Raw genomic sequence first — 24,117 nt, 5'->3', positions numbered from 1 at the left:
ATTTCGCACAAAATGAGGGGACAAAACTGAAAAGTGAGCCCTGATTTCGGGTCAAACTCAAAATTTGATGTCATGTTTTAAGCCAAATTTAAATTTTGGACATGCAAGCATGATGAAAAATAGAAGTGAAAAGACCATCATAATTTAAAAAATAAAATAAAAAAAATAATTAGGGACCAAACTGATAATCTAATAGAAACCGTGTGGTCCCAAAGACTTGACACAGAAATAAAGATTGTGGACGTAAGGGCATCGCTGATAATCTAATAGAAACCGTGTGGTCCCAAAGACTTGACTTTTTTAACTTTTTAAGAACTTGGGCGGTTGGGCAAAATTGCAGGTTCCCGATGGTGTTGAAGAAGCGAAGGATGCTTCCATTACGGATATCTATTCCTTTTACTTCTCGGGCGTGTGATGTCTTCCTAAGTTGCGAGTATGAAGACACCTTCTCCTCCCACTTGTACCACAAATTGCAGTCTCGAGGAATTAGTACTTTCCAGGATGGCCAACAATTGCAAAGAAACACAACTCCTCTTGAGCTCTTTGGTGCGATCGAAGAATCGAAATTTGCCATTGTTGTTCTCTCGCAAAACTATGCTTCTTCGCCCAGGCGCTTGAATGAACTTTCAAAAATTCTAGAGTGCATGAAAGATAGGAACAGGATTCTGCCGGTATTTCGTGATGTTAATCTGTTCCATGTCCAAAAACAGAAAGGGGCTTTTGAGAAAGCATTTGAAAAGCATGAAGAAAGGTTTCAGGATGACTTGGAAAAGGTTCAAGCCTGGAGAGATGCTTTAACCCAAGTGTGCAATTTTGCTGGATGGACTACCAATGATAGGTAACGGTAGTAAATTATGAGTTGATGTGTTAGCTTGATATACATTGTTGGCATATATATTCGCCGACAGCGTATGCTTTTGAGGGTTGAGCAGTTGTATTTACAGGCTTTTAGCTACAAAAGATAGACCAACTGATGATCTGACCATTCATTATTTCCTTTTCTTGATGGTAGGAATGAAGTACAGGTTATAGAAGAAATTACTGAAGCACTGTGGAACAAACTACATTCTAGACTCAGTCCAACGGAAAAACTGCACCCGACGTCCACACACAACTCGGTAAGAATTTGCTTTAGACTTGAATGAAATAAAACTGTTTTAAACTGATCCAAATAACGTTATCACACTTGGTTACAAGTTACATATCAAACGTTCTTCAAGATACAGTCCTCTGTTTGCAAATTGTAGAAGGGAATTAGAAGCAACATAGATGTATTTCTTAACTAAAGTTCGACATATGCAGGTCGCATTCACTAGCATTAGTGTTAATGAGGACTACCGTGACCATAACCATCCAATACACATTACAGATGTGACGGTAAAAACGCAGAATTATAGTTAACCAACATTTTTTTTATTGCATTTTTTTTTTTAAAATTGATCTCTGTACTTGATACTATTGTAGGCTACTTCAGTAGAGTGGAACTTTTTGATCACTAGTCTTGGCCTAGAGATCTTGTCAGCGGCTTTTGATCAGGCTTCCTCCTCAAGTAAGCCACACTATGCACTATTTGGTATGCTGTTTTCTATTGCAGCCTTGTTCATTTGCATTTGGGAGCTCATTTACAAGGGCATAAAGAATAGAGTAGTATTGAAGAAGTTCGGAATGCTCTGGTGGTTTTATCATCCACATCCCCACAATAGCATGCCTTTTGGTACTGTCCCTGAAATTTACGGATTAATTGGAAGCATCGCTCAGTGCATATGCTCTATAACTCAATACATTTACCTCTCTCGGCATGCTGATAATCCCATAAAACTATCACTTTTACCAGCAATCTTTCTTTTGTGTTTGGCTGGTTCAAGACTAAATAGGAATTAAAACCGTTGTTGATCAGACTATTGTAAGTAGATGCCAACACAAACAGTACATAATTGTGATTGAATGAACCTTTGTGATGGTTCTTTGAGAACAACTTGAGGTAGATACGAGCATATAATTATTTGTATCCATCTGTTGCGAATTTCTGTTTATGTTTGTAGCCTAAATAAGGTTTAAACAATTAGTATGAAGCAACTATAGCAACTTATACCAGCCTAATGATGATAGCCTTATGATTATATACATGATTTGTTCTACTGTATTATGATTATAAACGTGATTTGTTCTACTATATTATGCGAGAAAATACGAATAGGTTTTGCCATATGAATTGAAGTGATGATTTGGTTTTTAGATCTAACCAATTGCAAAAGAACTCAAAGTTGGATCATTGGAAAGTACTATTCAGTATCACATTTCCTTTTCTTTCACATAACCATTTAATCAAGCAAAGGTTGGCTGGAGTCGAGGTCGTTGGCCATGGATATCAGTAAGACTATCTTCTGGTTTGTATTCACCTGAGATAAATCCAATGTTTCCAAATTAGTCCAACTTCATACCGCATAAACCATATATTTCAGAGAGGGCGTACTTCTTTGGGTTGGTAGTATGGAATGGTTTCATTCATTTTTGTTATAAGATAATATGGTCGTCTTCTCTTCCTGGCTTATATATGTGACATGGAAGAAACGTTTACCAAAGGAAGCTTCAGCTTTCTTTTGCAAAAAAATAACTCCAGGAAATGTAAACTAAAATTGAAGTGTGTATCACTAGAGTTACCTGGTTTCCAACTTTCCATTATGTTTTGGAGGCTCTACTATTGGCTTTGATTGTTGCTGCAACTAGACTACTCCAAAAGTCCAAATATGCCCATATATATCATGTCATACAACCACTCGACTCCAAAAAGGGAACGTATTCCAAAAAGGGAACGTATTAACAAAACAGATTAATGTTTTAGCCTTTGAAGGTAGAGATAGCATATTTTGATGTATTTATAGCGGTTATAGATTGACAGTATGTACACCTTCCATAATCTTTTGTTAAAGCATGCATATCTATATAGATGACATGTGCATCTCATCAACAATTCTTGCAACCGTGGAGCAATCTGGCAGATGATTTGGGTACTGTTAACTGATATGCAGCCTTGGTTTCTTATAGACAATGTCTAAGGGGCATTCAATTCTTAGTTGCCTTGTGCTCGTAGCTGTTAATTTCATTCTCTAATAATTAAGAAAGATAAAAATTCTTGCTTTGTCTTTCTTGTATTTGCAGTTATGCACCCCAAATGATTAATGAACTCTAGATTTCGAGTTTGGCAAGACTGATTCCGGGCACATATTTTATCTGTTACCAAATCCAATAAAGCTAACAAGCTAATATAACATATTTGAAACAGATGGCTCTGCTAGGGTTGCGCTTCCGCCGCCCTTGGCCTCCCCTCCATTGTCGATGGACACCTATTCCGATCCCCTTCTCATCGGACTCATCGGACATGACAGCTGCTGTCTCCTCCACGAAGCCCAGGCTAGGCTTCTCTCAATCCCAATCTGCAGGAGCCCTGGTTTTGCTGGGGAATATGGATAGATCTACTTCGTTCTGGAGGCGAGGTGAGAAGCTCCGTTCGGGCATTGCCGGTGGTGAAGCAGGCAAAGGCAAGCCCTCGATCTATAGCTCTGGCGACGAGTGGCTATGTTTATTGCCGAATGGATGCGGCGGCGATGCTGATCTCAACTGCAGCACTGAAGCGTGGCTGATTTCCGCAGACGAAGCGGGGCTCTTGGCTGCGGTGGTGGAAAGTGGTGGCTGGCTCCTGCTCTGGTGGATGGTTTTGACGCTGTCGGAGTTGCTAGTTTGGCTGCTAAGACTCCTCATCCAGCCTTTCTCGTCAATCTGGTTCCGACCAGATTCGATGTTCAATGGCTTGGACTGGAATGTCCTAATGGTGGTTTTCACGACGTTCGGTGGCGGTGCAATCCGTGGTCCGGAGCTGCCAGAAGATCGCGCGGCGCTGCTATTGGCTGGGTCTTTTGGGCTTGCCTACTACTTTTGGGGTGGGGATGAGGTCTTTGGGCCTTATCTTGGGCCTCATGAGGAGTGGGTCAGCCTTCTAGGGTTGAGTCACATTTAGGTTTTATTTACTTAGCCTATTTACTTGTCTTTGGTAACATAGTTTATAGGCTTTATTGAATAAGTGAGCATGGGTACCGTCAAATGATCAGATCTAATCTATGTATCGCTGTGGTTTACCACAAACTCTTTATCTACCCATAGTCGGTAGAGGGAGGATATGTAATGGTCCTTTCTGGCCTGAGAATTATTAATATATCGACATGATATTCTTCAAAAAAAAAATAATAATAAAGCTAACAAGCTTTAGCTAGGGATTCCTGTATTTCATTCAATTATTATTTCCCAATGAAATAGTTTCAGGACACAAAACCTATTGCTGATTCCTGATATATGCAGAACTTCCACCAAACCATATAATATTGGCTTGGAAAATGACTTGGAAACCACATGGTCGAACTTTTTTTTTGAGAAGAAATAGAATCCATTAATAACCAAAAAAATTACAAAGCATTGGAATAACCGGTTGTGGTAACAACACCACGACACATATTCCTACCAAGATCCCTAGTTATGGGTCCGGTGTCACTAATAGTAACTTCCATGAACCGAAAAGGTCCAACCCCTAACCAATTTTTACGCCTATCACCCCAGGCTACACAGAACGATAACCAATCCCGAGTGTCCCGATACGACCTCGTCACCAACATCAAGAAGAACTGTTTCACCCTCTTCAACACCGTGTCCCAAAACCAGACCACGTGCAAGGGCAATTCACCATCACATTGATAACCAGAAAGCACCGACAATTTAACAAATAGTTCCCAGGCAGAACACCATAAAAGTAGCACAGCAAGACCAAGACTCCCAAACCCTAGCTCAAGTGAGTAGGGACTTATTATCAGACCTAAAAAACCAACAAAGAAAATCCTAAAAATAACCAAAGAGACACTAATGCAATCAACTCTACTTCCCATTGAAGCCACCAACAGCAACCCAGAAATTCTCATCGCCGGAGATATGTAAGCAACTGCAGCATCCCTTCCACCAGTTCCTTCGCGCACCACCAACTCACCACTCACCCAGCAACCCCATCCGTGCCAACTGCCCAACGACGCCCGACCTTAAGTCTTAAACCACCAACCCAGATCGGCCCCGAACCACCTCTGCCACCAACCCTCTCCATCTGCAAACCGCCACCCAACCTCCACCCAAGATCCAGTAGAGGATACCCCAAACCACCTACATAGCCACCGTAGAGAACTCCATCCCCAATCGAATGCCAACACGCTCCAACCCATGGTTCGTGTTCCAATAGGATTTGCCGCCGCTGCCATCCAAAAAGAAGAAAAACTGATCACAAACTCCTTACCTACCATAACACGTTGGAGAATAGCCCAAACCCGTCCGGCAGCAACCACCTTACCCCGCCAAAGCCAAAGGCCCGCGTAGGCACAGGGACGCCGCCGGACGAGCAAACCAGCAAACCCTAGATGCGTCAAGTTTTTCCTCCGATATTTGTGGAGCAGTTATGAGACTACTACTAGTCACCACATGGTCGAACTTAGTGGAGTATAGCACCAAAAAGAAAAAAACTTGGTGCAGTAAGCACATGCAACTCCTCTTGAGCCCTTTGGTGTAATCGAAGAATTGAGGTTTGCTATTATTGTTCTCTCGCAAAACTATGCTTCTTCGCCCCGGCTCTTGAATGAACTTAAAAAAAATTCTTGAGTGCATGAAAGATGGGAACAAGACTCAGCCAATATTTCAGGATGTTAATCTGTTCCACGTACAAAAACAAACAGGGACTTTTGAGAAAGCATTTGATCGACAAGCCTGAAGAAAGGTTTCGGGATGACTTGGAAAATGTTCAAGCCTGGAGAGATACTTTAATCAAAGTGTGCAATTTTGCTGGATAGACTTCCAATGACAGGTAAGGGTTGTAAATCATGGGTTGATGTGTTAGCTCGATATACATTGTTGGTGTATTCACCAACAACGTATGCTTTTGAGGGTTGAGCAGTTGTATTTACAGGCTTTTAGCTACAATAGACCAACTGATGATCTGAGTAATGTTATCACACTCAGTTACAAGTTACATATCAAATGTACTTCAAGATACAGTCCTCAGTTTGCAAATTGTCGAAGGGAATTAAAAGCAAAATAGATGTATTTCAAAACTACAGTTTGACTTATGCAGGTCTCATTCACTAGCTATGGTCTTGATGAGGACTACCCACACGTGGAATAACCTGCTCTAATACCATGATAAAGTAATCTGGGGTTCATATCCAAAACTAATTGGTAATGGATGATAGCCCAAACCCTTATAAACCCATGTGGGATGTATATAAAAATAATTGATCTCTCTCTCTCTCTCTCTGTTTTTTTTTTTTTTACACTATTGTAGGCTACTTAAGTAGAGTGGAACATTTTGATCACTAACCTTGCCTAGAAATTTTGTCAGCTGCTTTTGATCAGGCTTCCACGTCAAGTAAGCCACACTATGCACTATTTGGTATGCTGTTTTCTATTGTAGCCTTGTTCACTTGCATTTGGAAGCTCATTTTCTTTATGCCCTGAATAGAATAGTATTGAAGAAGTTCGGAAAGCTCTGGTGGTATTATTATCCACATCCCCACAATAGCATGCCTTTTGGTACCCTCCCTGACATTTATGGATTAATTGGAGGCATCACTCATTTCACATGCTCCACAACTCAATACGTTTACTTCTCTGGGCATGCTGATAGTCCCATAAAACTATCCCTTTTACCTGCCATCTTAATTTCTTTTGTGTTTGGCTGGTTCAAGACTAATTACTAATCGAAAACATCATTGATCAGAGTCATCAGAGTATTGAGTTTGTCAAGTTTAATTCCAGGGCACTAGCAAATCCAACAAGCTAAAAGCTTTAGGGTTTATTCAATTATTGTTCCCCATTGAAATAGTTTCAGGAGAAAGCTAATGCTGATTGCTGACAGATGAACTCACACCAAACCATATTGATATATTGGCTTGGAAATGACTTGGAAACTTCATGGTAAAAACTTGGTGCAATAGTAATTACTAGTAAATATTGGCTTTTGTACCTGGGTTTATTAGGGAACACTGGTACAGAAGCAATAAAAGGCATACTGTTGCACTTAACTGATGATCATGTCAATATTTAGTTTTGTAAGTATTGACAATAATATCAAATTCATAAAGTAGAATATAAATAATGTTCTGTTGCCTTCTCACTATAATATGCACATTTTTCTTTTCTACGTTGCTTTATTCCGTTGCTCACTATGTTTGGTTGTGAGCAGGCACCAAAAGTTTCTTTCAAGAAGCCCATTGGAAGTGTGAGCGTTTCTGGTCACAAGTTTGTAGGATGTCCGATGCCTTGTGGTGTTCAGATAACAAGGCTGGAGCACATTAATGTCCTTTCAAATAATGTAGAATACCTTGCTTCAAGGGATGCGACAATCATGGGAAGCAGGAATGGCCATGCTCCTATTTTCCTATGGTACACCCTCAACAGAAAAGGTTACAAAAGGGTTCCAAAAAGAAGTTCAGAAGTGTCTTCGAAATGCTCACTACTTGAAGGACCGTCTTCGTGATGCTGGATCAGTGCCATGCTGAATGAGCTAAGTAGCACAGTTGTATTTGAGCGGCCTCAAGATGAGGAGTTTGTTCGTAGGTGGCAGTTGGCTTGCCAAGGAAACATTGCACATGTTGTGGTGATGCCAAGTGTGAACATTGATAAATTGGATGATTTCTTAAACGAACTAGTTGAAAAACGCTCAACTTGGTACAAGGATGAGAAAGTTCAAACTCCTTGTATTGCAGCTGATGTAGGGACTCAGAATTGTCTTTGCGGGAAGCACAAGTGATTCTGTTTAAGTATATTGGTATTGAGAGAGATTGATGAGAGAAGTGTATTTCATTATAGAGAATAGGAGCCCTATATATAGGGATTACAAAGTGCATAATCTAAGAGTACAAGGATTCCTATTCTAACTTGGAGTAGGAAACCTCTCCTATTACAACTATAGAACTTATCCTAGTTTGACTAGGCACACTAAGTGTCAATATCCTTCAACACTCCCCCTTGTGCCGCTCAAACTTGGTGGCGACGCTCCATCCGTTGCCTCGTTAAAAACCTTGCTCGAGTGAAAAACCCTGTGGGATAAAAATGAACTCGAGGAGGAGAAAAGAGTGCAACACGTCCTTGATCCTTCGAGACTGAGTAACTCCCCCTGATGTCGATATCTCCCCCTGATTGCTACAATCATGGGAGTTCGGATAACCTTCTCAATCCGATACTCTTCACATGTTTCTCGAAGGTGGATTTAGGTAACGACTTAGTGAATAAGTCCGCTACATTATCCTCTGATCGGATTTGGTTTACTTCAATCTTTAGAAGTGATTGTTGTTGCTGATTATAAAAGAACTTAGGCGATATATGCTTGGTGTTGTCGCCTTTGATGAAACCTAACTTCATTTGTTCAATACAAGCTGCATTATCCTCATAAATGCATGTAGGTTCATCCGTGGTAGATTTCAAACCACAACTTCCTTGAATGTGTCGAATTACAGACCTTAGCCATACACATTCACGTACAGCTTCATGTAGAGCAATAATCTCTACATGATTTGAGGAAGTAGCAACAAGAGTCTGTTTTGTAGACCTCCAAGATATCGCAGTGCTTCCCATGGTAAAGACATAACCTGTTTGGGAGCGACCTTTGTGAGGGTCAGAGAGGTACCCTGCATCAGCAAAACCCATCAAGACATCATTGTCGTTTTGATGGAGGAAGATAGGAGGACGCCGGCCACCATGAGCGGCGGCGGCGGCAACATGACCAGCGGCCATTCCATGGACGGGGGCGTTTTGCCTTTTGGGGTCCGATCCCAACTTTCTGTCATTCTTTTTCTCTCTGTAGGGATAGAATAGGCCCATATCAATCGTACCTCTTAGGTATCGAAAGATGGTCTTTACACCAATCCAATGGCGGCGTGTTGGCGCAGAGCTATGTCGAGCTAACAAGTTCACTGCGAATGAGATATCCGGTCTTGTGCATTGAGCTAAGTACAATAATGCGCCTATTGCACTCAAATAGGGCACTTCGGCCTCTAATGGTTCTTCGTCCTCATCCCTTGGACAAAACGGATCTTTTCTGGACTCAAGACTACGGCCGATCATGGGAGTACTCGCAGGCTTCGCTTTATCTTCATTAAAGCGCCTTAGGACCTTCTGAGTACATGCAGACTGATGGATCAAAATCCCATTACTACGGTGCTCGAGTTCTAAACCGAGACAAAACCGTGTTTTCCCAAGATCTTTCATCTCAAATTCGGATTTCAAGTATTTAGCAGTTTCCTTCAACTCATCTAGAGTTCCAATTAGGTTCATGTCATCGACATAAACTGCTATGATTGCAAATCCGGAACTTGTTCTTTTAATGAACACGCATGGGCATATTTCATTGTTAATATATCCCTTCCCAATCAAGTAGTCACTTAGACGGTTATACCACATCCGTCCGGATTGTTTTAATCCATATAGTGAGCGTTTTAATCTTATTGAAAACGCGCTCCGTGGTTTAGAGCCACTTGATTTGGGTAATTGAAGTCCATCTGGAACCTTCATATATATCTCTGAATCTAGATCCCCATAGAGATATGCTGTAACCACATCCATAAGCTGCATGTCAAGTTTTTCGGAAACTACCAAACTGACAAGGTAGCTGAACGTTATAACGTCCATTACGGGAGAATATGTCTCCTCGTAGTCGATTCCAGGGCGTTGTGAGAAACCTTGCGCCACAAGGCGGGCTTTATATCTTACCACCTCATTTTTCTCATTACGCTTTCTAACAAAGACCCATTTATGGCCAACAGGCTTTACACTTGGGGGTGTCTGCGTTACAGGCCCAAATACCTGTCTCTTTGTTAGTGAATCCAATTCAACTTGGATCGCATCTTTCCATTTAGGCCAATCTGCTCTTCGTTGACATTCTTCAACAGAGCGAGGTTCGATATCATCATATTCTATAATTCCTTTTGCAATATGATATGCAAATGCATCATCAATCGCCATAGAATTTCTATCCATCATCTCATGTACACCAGTGTAATTTATGGAGATCTCTCTATTCTCTGGAGTTGGTTCTGACATTGGAGCGTCCCCCAATGATGTCTCTTGGACATAACCATAATCCGGAATATTCTCATGAGATGGATTATTCACATCGATGATTAATGGATTATTTTGTGCCAAACTCGCTTTCTTTCTTGGGCGAGAATCCATCGAACCTATAGGCCTCCCGCGCTTCCTGGCAGGAGCCGTGGGCCTAGCCATAACGTCACTATCATTGAGAGATGGGACGTTGGCCCCATGCTCATGCATTCTTGAGTTGGCGTCATGTCCTCTACTTTTAGGGACTTCAATCCTTGCAGGCACGTTTGCAGCAGGTATGTGTGATCTCGTCACTTTAGAGATATCAGAAAACGCATCAGGCATCGATTCTGCTACGTTCTGAAGATCGAGAATTCTCCGCACTTCAATTTCAGACTGTGCGGTTCGGGGATCAATATGAGACAGAGTGGGGACATACCACGACAATTCCTGTCGTTCCTGTTGAACATTGATGTTCTTATCTCCCCCTAATGACGGGAAGACTGTCTCATCAAAGTGACAATCCGCGAATCTAGCGGTAAAGAGATCGCCTGTCAAGGGTTCTATGTAGCGGATAATCGTTGGAGAATCATATCCAACATAAATGCCTAATCGTCGTTGAGGACCCATTTTGGTGCGCTGTGGAGGCGCAATAGGCACATAAACTGCACACCCAAATATGCGTAAGTGTGAGACATCAGGCTCATACCCAGTAACCATCTGGGACGCAGAGAAGGGTTGAGTGGCAGTGGGCCTCAGACGAATAAGCACAGTTGCATGCAATATTGCATAGCCCCAAGCAGAAATAGGGAGATTGGTGCGCATCACCAATGCTCGAGCAACCATTTGTAGTCGTTTATTGGCGGCTTCTGCGAGACCATTTTGGGTGTGAACATGAGGAACTGGATGTTCAACATCAATCCCAATGGACATGCAATATTCATCAAAAGTTTTTGATGTAAACTCCCCAGCATTGTCTAATCTTATAGACTTAATAGGATGATCAGGGTGGTGAGCCCGTAACTTAATTATTTGTGCTAGGAGTTTAGCAAATGCAGCGTTCCTTGTGGACAATAGCATGACATGTGACCAGCGTGTCGATGCATCAACCAATACCATAAAATATCGAAATGGTCCGCATGATGGTTGAATAGGTCCACAAATATCACCTTGGATTCTTTGCAAGAACGGTATATTTTCTTTGGTGTCCTTTGCATAGGATGGTCTCTATCCTAACTTTGCTAAAGAGCAGGCTTTGCAGAACGAATGATGGGCTTTAGAAGCAACCAATGAGGATTTTGGTTGATCCACAAAATCACAAGTGACTTTAGAAGTAAAAGTTGGAGACAAAGGAGCCTTGGTGCCGTCAATGCCACCCTGAGGCCGCAGGGGGAAGGCGGCGCCGGCCAAGGATGGCCGGATTTGAGGGTGAACGGCGCCGTGAGGCGCATGGGCTCCTTCGGTGTCCAAAAACAGAGTTTTACTTCTTTTCGTTCTGAAAAAGGGATGTCCGTGTGAAGTCTTTAATATACGGATCATCATGTCACGACCTGGGTGTCCCAAACGGTCGTGCCAAAGCCTATATGTGTCGGAATCCCATAAATCATCTCTCATGACATGGTTGGATTCAATGACTCGAATAATGGTTGCATACAACCCACTAGAGCGACACATAAGTTTCTCTAAGACTCGTTTATGTCTGTAGTTATTAGAGGTGATGCAAAGGAACTCTTGTCCATTCTCACAATGTGTTTCCACATGAAAACCATTGGCTCTTATATCTTTGAAGCTTAATAGGGTTCTTCCTGCCCTAGGAGCATAAAGAGCTTCGGTGACATTTAAAGTCGTGCCATTTGGCAACATAAATTGGGCTGGTCCTCGATCATGGATCAATCGAGATGATCCAGCCATCGTAGTCACGGAAGATCAAGATGGTGTCATCCATAGAAATAGTTGCCTATTTCGAAGGATAGTATGTGTAGTGGCACTATCCCCGAGGCATTCTAGCTCTCCAGGAAACATACTGAAAAATAATAAAGTTCGAAATTAAAACATGTCCAAGACATTGAATAAAATAAATCGATACTTTATTAAGAATAGCCAATGATTACATCAAAGTTTCTTGACCAAAATCTAATCCAACATAAAAATCAAACCGTAGACAAATCGTAGTCACTCAATCCGTTCGGTAATTTCAATTTAGTTGTGACCAGGTAAGGTAAGGCGATATTTTGGTGGAGCGTTGCTCACTTTTAAAACCGTTCTCTCAGATCAAACCTTGCCTAGACATCACAAGTACTCTTGAGTACGCCTAGAGGGAAAAAGTTAATACAATAAGTCATTTTATTGATTTAAGGCATAATAGCCATTACATAATTCTTGGAAATATAAAGGACTATACTAATCAAAATCTGCAGCATCCTTGTGCAATTCCTTGTCAGATTTGAAGTCCGCTATGGTGAGATTGACGTTGGCATCATCACCATCTTCTTCTATATTTTCGGCAAGATTGGCTTCATGCTCTCTGAAGTCTCTAAATGCCTTGTAATGCGCAGCTAATTGTTTGCTTGCTTTGCATTGTTTGAACCAGTGCTCACTAGATCCACATCGATGACACATGTCATTGTGATTTCCTCCCTTTAATTGAGGTGCATTGTTTGCACTTGGGTGGCGTCCTTTATAGGAGTTGGCGCCATTCCCACAGCCTTGGGTGGCTCCTCCACGTCCTGGAGCCCCACGGCCTCCTCTCCCACGTTGCCATGTATTGCCACGTGATCGTCCTTCATTCTGACGAGTACCTTCCTTTGTAGGGCGGTTATATGGACCAGAACGTCCGTTGTGTCCCTTATTCTTAGGGTTCCGCTCCTTGCGCCCTCCTTTGGGTGCATTATTATAATTTGCCTCATGAACGCTCTTAGTTCCGATGGGCCTTGAATTATAATTCTTCACGAGGATATTATCATGCTTTTCAGCTACAGACATAATATTAATTAGCTGATGAAACCTCGTGAGCCGTCCAGTATTGAATTCAGTTCGGTATTGCTTTGATAGCAAAATAGCTGAGACGGGGAAGGTGGAGAGAGTTTTCTCAATTAGTTCTTGCTCTGTGACAGGTTGTCCACAAAACCCTAACATGGTTTTGAGGCGAAGAACTTCTGAATTATATTCAGTTACAGACTTGAAGTCAGCAAATCGTAGATTGTTCCATTGAACTTTCAAGTCAGGGAGGAGGGTATCCTTTACATTACCAAAACGCTCCTCAAGCGCAACCCATAATTCTCTAGCATCCTTGATTGCCATATACTCCAATCGGAGTGATTTATCCATGTGGCGCCTTATCAAAATAAGGGCGGTGGCATTATTCGTAGCCGTACGCTTGAATAGGAGATCTGGATTTGGTGCCTGAATTACGGGTAGGATCCCTTTTGAAGTGAGATGATTCTCAACATCCGTGACCCAACTATGATATTCCGAGCCAGTTGAGTCAAGGATAGGAAAGTCAAGTTTTGACATCCTGAAATAAGAAGAAGAAATATATTAGTTTCGGAGTTAAAACTTCCACGACAACTAAATATTAAGATTTCCGAGCTATGCTACCAAGAAATCGATTTCCAAGAAAATTGGATTAGACCGAAACAATGATGTTTATAAGGTCATAAATCGATGCTTGCGGACGCTCTTAGTCCGAAGTCTTTACGAACACTCTTAGTTCGTTTATAGCGCGAATCCCCACGATTCCGCTTTGAATCAAACCCACGTTCTATGAAAGGTGGGATGAAGAAGAAGGGAGGTTTTTAAGTCCCCGAGAAAAAGAACAAATATTAATTTCTAAATTATAGGAACTTCAAAACTTACTCTCTTGAATACTTACTTGTTGATTTCGGTTTTTGGATCACGCGCGTGTCGATGCAGGCGTGATGGAGCGAAGGTTTGCAGCGGTGTCGGATACGCGGGGCAGCAGCAGCGTGCGCGAGAAGCAAGCAGGCCGGTTGCGGGGCAGCCGGTGCGTGTGGTGGGCAGGCTGCAGGGCTGCAGATTGCAGAAGGGTAGATGCTAGTGTGGGCTAGCAGGCGGTGTGTAGGGGCTGCGGGGGCAGCAGGCATGCAGGCGGGGAGCAACGAACGCAAGTGTGCGTAGGGGCTGCGGGGGCAGGTACGTGCAGGGCAGCAGGGGCTGCGGAGGCGTGCGGGGCAGCAGTGGGCGCAGAGGCGCGCGGGCGCTGCAAAGACAGCAGGTGGGCAGCAGGGGCTGCGGAGGCGAGCAGAGCAGTAGCAGCGAGCGAGGCTAGCAAGGGCAGGCTTGCGGCAGATTTTTATGGGGAGAAGAATTTCTTTTCGGGTTTTAGCTTTTTGTGGTTTAGGGCTCGTGCTGATAACGTGTTTAAGTATATTGGTATTGAGAGAGATTGATGAGAGAAGTGTATTTCATTATAGAGAATAGGAGCCCTATATATAGGGATTACAAAGTGCATAATCTAAGAGTACAAGGATTCCTATTCTAACTTGGAGTAGGAAACCTCTCCTATTACAACTATAGAACTTATCCTAGTTTGACTAGGCACACTAAGTGTCAATATCCTTCAACAGATTCATTTATTTTAGCACTGTGCTGTTGTTGTATTGTAGTACTTTGTTCTATTTAACTCCTGCATTTTGTAGTTCTTAGTATTGTTTCAGAAGGTGTTTCTCCCTTTGTTCTTATGATTCCTCCCTTGTCTTCTGATTCCTGCTCTCTTAGAATCTGTCAAGAATCTTGCTGTACCAGGGGAGTGCTTTATAGTGGTTCAACTATTACTTGTTGCGCATAATGCAAGATTTTGATTCCGTCACACAATGGTGCCCTTAATTTGATAGTAGATTCTTTATAAATCTCCTTGCCAGATGCTTTTAAAATAGTTTGAGCATCCCCAATTGCAAGCTGCACCAGCTTGAAGGTGGCATGGATTGATAATGTTGCTTACTTGCTTGGTCTTTATTGCTCTTTTATTTGTTTTGGAAATCATGGAATCTGATTACGGTGGAAATTGCTCAACTCCGAATTATGTTTTTTGTTTTGCTTTCATAAGCTTGAATATATATTGGATCCACAACGCTGATGGATTATGGTGATGATATTATTACCTAAAAGTAATAATTCTATGCTTTCACCAGTAAACAATTCTTTTTCTTCCCACCAGGAAAACTAAAAGGAAGGAAGCATGGGCGGTAATCCAACCCTTTTACTTTGTTCTTATGCAGTTTCACGCAACACCAACTGAGAAAGCTGACGAGATTAGAGAAAGCAGTTGATCTTAGGCTACTTCAGTAGAGTGGATCTTTCTAATCATTAACACCGGCCTCGAGATTTTTTAGCTGCTTTTGATCAGTCTTCCTCCTCAAGTAAACCACACACTATTTTGTATATATGCTATATTCTAGGGCAGCACTCTTCAATTACATTTGGGAGGTCATTTACAAGGGCACAAATAATAGAGTAGTATTGGAGAAGTTCGGAAAGCTCTGGTGGTATTTGTATCCACATCCTCACAATAGCATTTGTATTGTTATTCCCTGACATTTATGGATATTAATAGGAGTTTCTTTCGGTGCATATATGTGATCCATAACTCATCAATACATTTACTTCTGGATCCGGCTCCTCTAAAGTTCATAGTCCGTAAAGTTGCCATGCATATGATATGTGTAGGCATGCAATGATGGCAGTTTGTTCTTAAACTTGCATATGATCAACCAACAATGATGGCAGTACTTTGACTTGAATCCTCAAGCCTTCTCTAAGATGTGAAATCTATGATTTCTCATAGTTCAAACTTTGAGGATGAGCCTTCCTCTAATCTCCAGATATCTCCCTAATTTGTTTAGACATTTCAAATGGAGCTGTACTCAATCAGATGGAAGGGATGCAAGTCGGTCTGAAGGTACCTTATGCTGAAGGACATATGATCATAATGGGGATACAGAAGTGAAATATTTTCTGTTGAAGTGAAATATGTATAATAAACTATTTCGTAAATACTGCTCTCTCTCTCTCTCTCTCTCTCTCTCCTTTGTTTACGGTAAGGCCACGTTTGATTCGCAGAAAGTAAAAGGAAACTTGTTCCTTTCTTGCGTTTGGGATGCAAAAGGAAAGAAATATTTTCGTGAAGGAAAGGAAAATAAGGGGAGAAAGTGGTTCCTTCCAAATACCAAATGAATCACTTTCCCTCATTCTTTCATTGCATTTATTACTCACAAAATATTATTTCATTGCATTAATTACAAACTTTTTATAAACTTTCCTGATAACTTTCCATGTTAAACATCGGAATGAAAAGTTCTTGAGAGGTTTTTCCCATAGAAAACACAAAGAAATTATTATTTTTTTTTTTTCCGTGAATCAAACGAGGCCTAAGTTCACATTTCCATTTTGGTGATTTGTCATCATCAACTACTCAAACTTATTTGCTTTTGCTGACAAAAACACAAGCAGAGTGAAATCCACACTCTCTATTTTACAATTCACACTTCATATTTTATTTTTTAATAATTTAAATTTTGTTGTCTTATCAAACACAAAAGTAAAGAATGTGTATACGTTAAGGCACAGTCCCGTTCCCCTGGTCACCTACTGACCAAGGATCATCTGGTCAGTAACCATTGGATCCCAACCATATTAATCTTTTTTTGGTCTGAATAACCATATTAATCTAAGGGCTGAGAAACAATTGCTCCATTTAAATTAAAATATATTATTTAACACTTTTACATTTGACATGGTATCTGATGAGATCTTTGTTGCCACTTCCTAGTTCCTACGTCTTGTGTTCTCGTCTGGGATAGTTGTCTGCTTCAAACAAATCTGAAATTTCAGAAAACAATGAAATTCCAAACTAATCAGGTATAGGTGTGTTTTCTGGTGGTCTGGATATGGTGGAAAAGTACTATGGCAAAACAAGAAATTACTGCAGCTCTTTCCTTCTTTTCTTTGTATGACTGTATGGGTCTGGTTTGAGAATGGTATTGGTATGGGTACTGAAGAACAGAATTTGTTCTTGGTATTTTCTGGGTAAAGCTTCTGCTCAATCTTGAGCAAAAAAAAGGTTGGTTATGGGTTATGGGTATGATCTTGGTTTGGTCAGAAAGGAATCAAGAATTCAAGATCACTATTACTTTTTCTGGGAATATGGATATGGGGAAGAACAGAAATTCTTTGGGTATTGGTATTGTTTCTGGTACTGGGTAAGATGAAGAAACTAATTTCTTCTCTTGATATTGGCAGCGGAATATGGGTATGGGTAATCTAGATTTCTAGAAATGGTTATCGGTCTCAATACCAAAATTGCTCTGATACCATGTCAAAGGTAGAGTTTATGTCATATGTTTGCCGGGTTTCAAGCTTTCATTGTGTGGATGATAGCTGAAGAAATCATAGCTCTTTTCAGTGTCAATATGAAAACGATGAGCATCTCTTTTTTCATTGGACATAAAACCCTAAGTTGCTCGCATGCACTTTCAGAAACCTTAATTGAAACTCTGCTTGAATTTGAAGGCTATACAAGGCTTAATTGAAACTCTGGTGGGTGGAGCCACCGTACAGAGCATAGATTGCTGTTTCTTCTCTACACCCACGGGAAACACACATCTGGTGGATATCCTCATGCATGCATGTTCCTCAAAGCTGCTGCATAGGAATAATTAGGGCTGTCACTCGGTCGGTTCGAATCGGTTTTAGGTATTATCAACTTCAAAACCAAAGCTTTCGGTTTCAAAATTGAGTTACCAATTACAAACCAAAATTTTTGGTTTTTAATCATAACTACCAAATTCGGTATTTCGGTTTTCGGTATTACCAACTTTAGAACAACTAATTCTTTGTAATTAAAATTAGAACGAACAAAACTAGGTTCTTCAATTTTATAGTCGTAAACTTTGTACTCATCTCCTAATAATAGCTTTCTTTTGTATATATGACATCAAGTTTGAGTCATTTTTAATAAAACTAGATTATTTAACCATCTTTGACTAGGTTACTTAAAATACATGTACTATTAATGTAGTATATGTAATAATGTTCATACTATATATTATGAAAAATTTTATGTTTATTTCTTAATATACATGTATGTGTATTGAAAATCATAGTATATAAAGCTAATATTTAGATAATCGGTAGATTCGGTATTTACCAAAACCAAACCAACTTTTTCGGTAATTTTCGATTTCGGTTTTATCGGTCTCAGTTACCAAAAAGTCGGTTTATCAAACTTAAAACATCGATTGGTATTCGGTCGGTTTGGTAATTACCAAACCAAGTGGCAGCCCTACCGAATAATTAATGAAGATGATAAAATAATTGAAAGTGATCAAATAAGTGTTAAATAATATATTTTAATTTAAATGGAGCAATTGTTTCTCAGCCCTTTGATTAATATGGTTGGGATCCAATGGTTACTGACCAAATGATCCTTGGTCATTAGGTGACCAGGGGAACGGGACTGCGTAAAGGCATCGTTGTTAATCTAATAGAAAACGTGTGGGTCCCAAAGACTTGACTTCTAACTTTTTAAGCGCTTGGGCGGTTGGGCAAAATTGTAAGTTTCAGATGGTGTTGAACAAGCACAGAGCGTCTATTCCATTACGGATATCTATTCCTTTTACTTCTCTATGGGCGTGTGATGTCTTCCTAAGTTGCGAGCATGAAGACATCTTCTCCGACCACTTGTACCACAAATTGCAGTCTCGAGGAATTAGTGTTTTCCACGATGGCCAAGGATTGCAAAGAAACACAACTCCTGTTGAGCTCTTCGGTGCAATCGAAGAATCGAGGTTTGCCGTTATTGTTCTCTCGCAAAATTATGCTTCTTCGCCCCGGCGCTTGAATGAACTTTTAAAAACTCTAGAGTGCATGAAAGATAGGAACAGGATTCTGCCGGTATTTCGAGATGTTAATCTCGTGGATGTCCAAAAACAAAAAGGTACTTTTGAGAAAGCATTTGACAAGCATGAAGAAAGGTTTCAGGATGACTTGGAAAAGGTTCAAGCCTGGAGAGATGCTTTAACCAAAGTGTGCAATTTTGCTGGATGGACTACCAATGACAGGTAAAGGTTGTAAATCATGAGTTGACGTGTTAGCTTGATATACATTGTTGGCGTATTCGCGGACAGCGTATGCTTTTGAGGGTTGAGCAGTTGTATTTACAGGCTTTTAGCTACAAAAGATAGACCAACTGATGATCTGAGCATTCATTGTTTCCTTTTCTTGATGATAGGAATGAAGTACAGGTTATAGAAGAAATTACTGAAGCACTGTGGAACAAACTACATTCTAGAATCAGTCCAACGGAAAAACTGCAGCCGACATCCACACACAACTTGGTAAGAATTTACTTTAGACTTGAATGAAATAAAACTGTTTTTAACTGATCCAAATAATGATATCACACTTAGTTACAAGTTACACATCAAATGTACTTCAAGATACTGTCCTCCGTTTACAAATTGCAGAAGGGAATTAGAAGCAACATAGTATTTCTTAACTAAAGTTCAACATATGCAGGTCGCATTTACTAGCATTAGTGTTAATGAGGACTACCGTGACCATAACCATCCAATACACATTACAGATGTGACGGTAAAAACTCAGAATTATAGTTAACCAACATTTTTTTATTGCATTTTTTTTTTTAAATAATTGATCTCTTTACTTGATACTATTGTAGGCTACTTCAGTAGAGTGGAACTTTTTGATCACTAACCTTGGCCTAGAGATTTTGTCAGCTGCTTTTGATCAGGCTTCCTCCTCAAGGAAGCCACACTATGCACTATTTGGTATGCTGTTTTCTATTGCAGCCTTGTTCACTTGCATTTGGGAGCTCATTTACAAGGGCATAAAGAATAGAGTAGTATTGAAGAAGTTCGGAAAGCTCTGGTGGTTTTATTATCCACATCCCCACAATAGCATGCCTTTCGGTACTCTCCCTGAGATTTATGGATTAATTGGAAGCATCGCTCAGTGCATATGCTCTATAACTCAATACATTTACTTCTCTTGGCACGCTGATAGTCCCATAAAACTATCACTTTTACCAGCAATCTTTCTTTTCTGTTTGGCTGGTTCAAGACTAAATAAGAATCAAAACCATTGTTGATCAGACTATTGTAAGTAGATGCCAACACAAAGAGTACGTAATTGTGATTGAATGAACCTTTGTGATGGTTCTTTGAGAACAACTGATGAGGTAGATACGGGCATATATTAATTTGTATCCAGCTGCTGCGTATTTCAGTTTATGTTTGTAGCCTAAATGAGTTTTACACAATTAGTATCAAGCAACTATAGCACACCAGCCTAATGATGATAGCCTTATGATTATATACATGATTTGTTCTACTGTATTATGCTAGAAAATACAAAAAGTTTTTGCCATATGGACTGACGTGATGATTGGGTTTTATGATCTAACCAGTTGCAAAAGAACTCACAGTTGGATCATTGGAAAGTACTATTAAGGATTACAGTTCCTTTTCTTTCACATAACCATTTAATTAAGAAAGGGTTGGCTGGTGGCTGGAGTGGAGGTCGTTGGCCATGGATATCAGTAAGATTATCTTCTGGTTTGTATTCACCCGAGATAAATTGCCAATGTTTCCAAATTAGTCCAACTTCATGCCTTTCCGGCATAAACCATATATCTCAGAGAGGTCGTTCTTCTTTGAGTTGGTAGTATGGAATGGTTTCATTCATTTTTGTTATAAGATTTATGGTGGTCTTTTCCTCCTGGCTTATATATTTGACATGGAAGAAATTTATACCAAAGGAAGCTTCAGCTTTCTTTTGCAAAAATTAACTGCAGGAAATGTGAACTAAAATTGAAGTGTGTATCACTACAGTTACTTGGTTTCCATTATGTTTTGGAGGCTCTACTATTGGCTTTGCTTGTTCTTGCAACTAGAGTACTACTCCAAATTTGCCCATATATATCATGTCAGACAACCGTTAGACTCCAAACATTCAAGAAACGTGTTAACAAAGCAGATTAATGTTTTGAGTCTTTGAAGGTAGAGATGGCATATTTTGATGTATTTATAGCGGTTATAGATTGACATTATGTACACCTTCCATAATCTTTTGTTAAAGCATGCATATCTATATAGATGTCATTTGCATCTCATCAACAATTCTTGCAACAGTGGAGCAAATTGGCAGATGATTTGGTTACTGTTAACTGATATGCAACCTTGATTTCTTATAGACAATGTCTAAGGGGCATTCAATTCTTAGTTGCCTTCTGCTCGTAGCTGTTAATTTCATTCTTTAATATTTAAGAAAGATGAAAGTTCTTGCTTTGTCTTTCTTGTATTTGCGGTTTTGCACACCAAGTGAATGAACCCTAGATTTCGAGTTTGGCAAGACTGATTCCAGGCACATATTTTATCTGTTACCAAATCCAACAAAGCTAACAGGCTTTAGCTAGGGATTCCGGTATTTCATTCAATTATTATTTCCCAATGAAATAGTTTCAGGACACAAAAACTATTGCTGATTGCTGATATATGCAGAACTTCTACCAAACCATATAATATTGGCTTGGAAAATGACTTGGAAACCACATGGTCAAACTTCGTGGAGTATATATAGCACCAAAAAGAAAAAAAACTAGGTACAGTAAACACAACTCCTCTTGAGCTCTTTTGTGCAATCGAAGAACTGAGGTTTGCCGTAATTGTTCTCTTGCAAAACTATGCTTCTTCACCCCGGCGCTTGAATAAACTTTCAAAAATTCTTGAGTGCATGAAAGATAGGAACAGGATTCTGCCAATATTTCATGATGTTAATCTGTTCCATGTCCAAAAACAAAGAGGGACTTTTGAGAAAGCATTTGACAAGCATGAAGAAAGGTTTCAGGATTATTTGGAAAAGGTTCAAGCCTGGAGAGATGCTTTAACCAAAGTGTGCAATTTTGCTGGATGGACTTCCAATGATAGGTAAAGGTCGTAAATCATGAGTTGATGTGTTTGCTCAATATACATTGTTGGCGTATTCGCCAACAGCGTATGCTTTTGAGGGTTGAGCAGTTGTATTTACAGGCTTTTAGCTACAAAAGACCAACTGATGATCTGAGCATTCATTGTTTCCTTTTCTTGATGGTAGGAATGAAGTACAGGTTATAGAAGAAATTGCTGAAGCACTGTGGAACAAACTACATTCTAGACTCAGTCCAATGGAAAAACTGCCTCCAACATCTATACACAACTTGGTAAGAATTTACTTTAGACTTGAATGAAATAAAACTGTTTTTATTTGGATCAGTTAATGTTGTCACACTTAGTTAGAAGTTACATATCAAATGTACTTCTAGGTACAGTCCTCTGTTTGCAAATTGTAGAAGGGAATTAGAAGCAACATAGATGTATTTCTTAACTACAGTTCAACATATGCAGGTCGCATTCACTAGCATTAGTGTTAATGAGGACTACCGTGACCATAACCATCCAATACACATTACAGATATGACGGTAAAAACTCAGAATTATAGTGAACCAACATTTTTATTGCATGTTTTGTTTAATAATTGATCTCTTTACTTTAAAGTTTAAACTATTGTAGGCTACTTCAGTAGAGTGGAACTTTTTGATCACTAACCTTGGCCTAGAGATTTTGTCAGCTGCTTTTGATTAGGCTTCCTCCTCAAGTAAGCCACGTACACTATGCAGTATTTGGTATGCAGTTTTCTATTGCAGCCTTGTTCACTTGGATTTGGGAGCTCATTGCATAAAGAATAGATTAGTATTGAAGAAGTTCGGAAAGCTCTGGTGGTATTATTATCCACATCCCCACAATAGCATGCCTTTTGGTACTCTCCCTGACATTTTCGGATTAATTGAGGCATCACTCAGTGCATATGCTCCACAACTCAATACATTTACTTCTCTTGGCATGCTGATAGTCCCATAAAACCATCCCTTTTACCTGCCATCTTTCTTTTGTGTTTGGCTGGTTCAAGACTAATCAGCAATCAAAGACATCATTGATCAGAGTCATCAGGGTATTGAGTTTGTCAAGATTAATTCCAGGGCACTACCAAATCCAACAAGCTAAAAGGCTTTAGGGTTTATTCAATTATCGTTCCCCATTGATATAGTTTCAGGAAAAACCTAACGCTGATTGCTGACAGATGAAATCACACCAAACCACATATGATACATTGGCTTGGAAAATGACTTGGAAACTACATGGTAAAAACTTGGTGCAGTAGTTATTACTAGTAAATATTGGCTTTTGTACCTGGGTTTATTAGGGAACAGAAGCAATACAAGGCATGCTGTTACACTTAACTGATGATCATGTCAATATTTATAGTCATGTAAATTAATACTGACAATAATATTAAGGGAGCTTCTATTCATAGTTTCATACCTCTTAAATTGGTATGTTGACCTCCCTATTTTTTGATAATTTTTTAAATCCTATTTTGCCCTCAAGGAAAAAAAAAGACCAATGAAGACAAGAATGAAAGATAGGAGCAATGGAGCAGATAGATGAAAATGGTTGAAAGTTTTTAGAAAGTTAAGAAGGACGATGGAGTTGACAAGGATGGAAGAACAACGTGGTAATGAGTTGAGGAGGTAGAGATGTCGGTACGGTAGTCTTCATTTCACACACCACCAGCTACCCAATTTCATTTTTGTGTAAGTTGTAAAAGACCAATTAATTAAATGCATCAGTCATCTCTAGAGGACCAACTGACTTATCATCATCTCTTCTTCTCTAGTTAAATTTTCAGTTGGTCCTATCAAGTTTCAATCAAATATTTTTATTTCAAACACCACAGTACAAAGAGATTTTCTTCTTTTCCTGTTTATTTTTTTTATTATTATTTTTTCAATAGAAAGAAAGGGAACCAATTTCTTCTTAGCGGCCATGATAAAGGATTAAAGGTAATAAGGGCCACGCGATCTGGTCTTGACGGTAGTAGTTTCTGTTAGTAAATTTAATTCAAAGATTAAACTAATTTGAATG

The 24,117-nt window shown here is 39.9% G+C and overlaps 1 protein-coding gene and 1 pseudogene across 6 annotated transcripts; both read left to right on the top strand.

The window, feature by feature from the left end:
* The first annotated feature begins 307 nt into the window (after positions 1-307).
* On the top strand, positions 308-23,499 carry LOC133736306 (TMV resistance protein N-like). Of its 6 annotated transcripts, XM_062163757.1 has the most exons (7): positions 308-838; positions 19,367-19,472; positions 19,654-19,728; positions 19,817-22,082; positions 22,249-22,354; positions 22,539-22,613; positions 22,705-23,499. In XM_062163757.1, the coding sequence occupies exons 4-7, from the start codon at positions 21,889-21,891 to the stop codon at positions 22,774-22,776; spliced, it is 447 nt and encodes a 148-aa protein (XP_062019741.1). In that variant the 5' UTR covers positions 308-838; positions 19,367-19,472; positions 19,654-19,728; positions 19,817-21,888; the 3' UTR covers positions 22,777-23,499. The 6 variants fall into 6 exon arrangements, with proteins under 6 accessions (XP_062019741.1, XP_062019737.1, XP_062019740.1 ...); XM_062163753.1 differs by lacking the exons at positions 22,249-22,354; positions 22,539-22,613; positions 22,705-23,499 and having other exon boundaries at positions 312-838; positions 19,817-20,327; XM_062163756.1 differs by lacking the exons at positions 19,654-19,728; positions 19,817-22,082; positions 22,249-22,354 and having other exon boundaries at positions 314-838; positions 22,705-22,791.
* Positions 7,181-7,832, top strand: LOC133740710 (serine decarboxylase 1-like; annotated as a pseudogene).
* Positions 23,500-24,117: the final 618 nt, after the last annotated feature.

Source organism: Rosa rugosa, chromosome 3 (genome assembly GCF_958449725.1).
Source record: "Rosa rugosa chromosome 3, drRosRugo1.1, whole genome shotgun sequence".
NCBI lineage: Eukaryota > Viridiplantae > Streptophyta > Magnoliopsida > Rosales > Rosaceae > Rosa > Rosa rugosa.
This window is presented reverse-complemented; position numbering and strand designations above follow the sequence as displayed.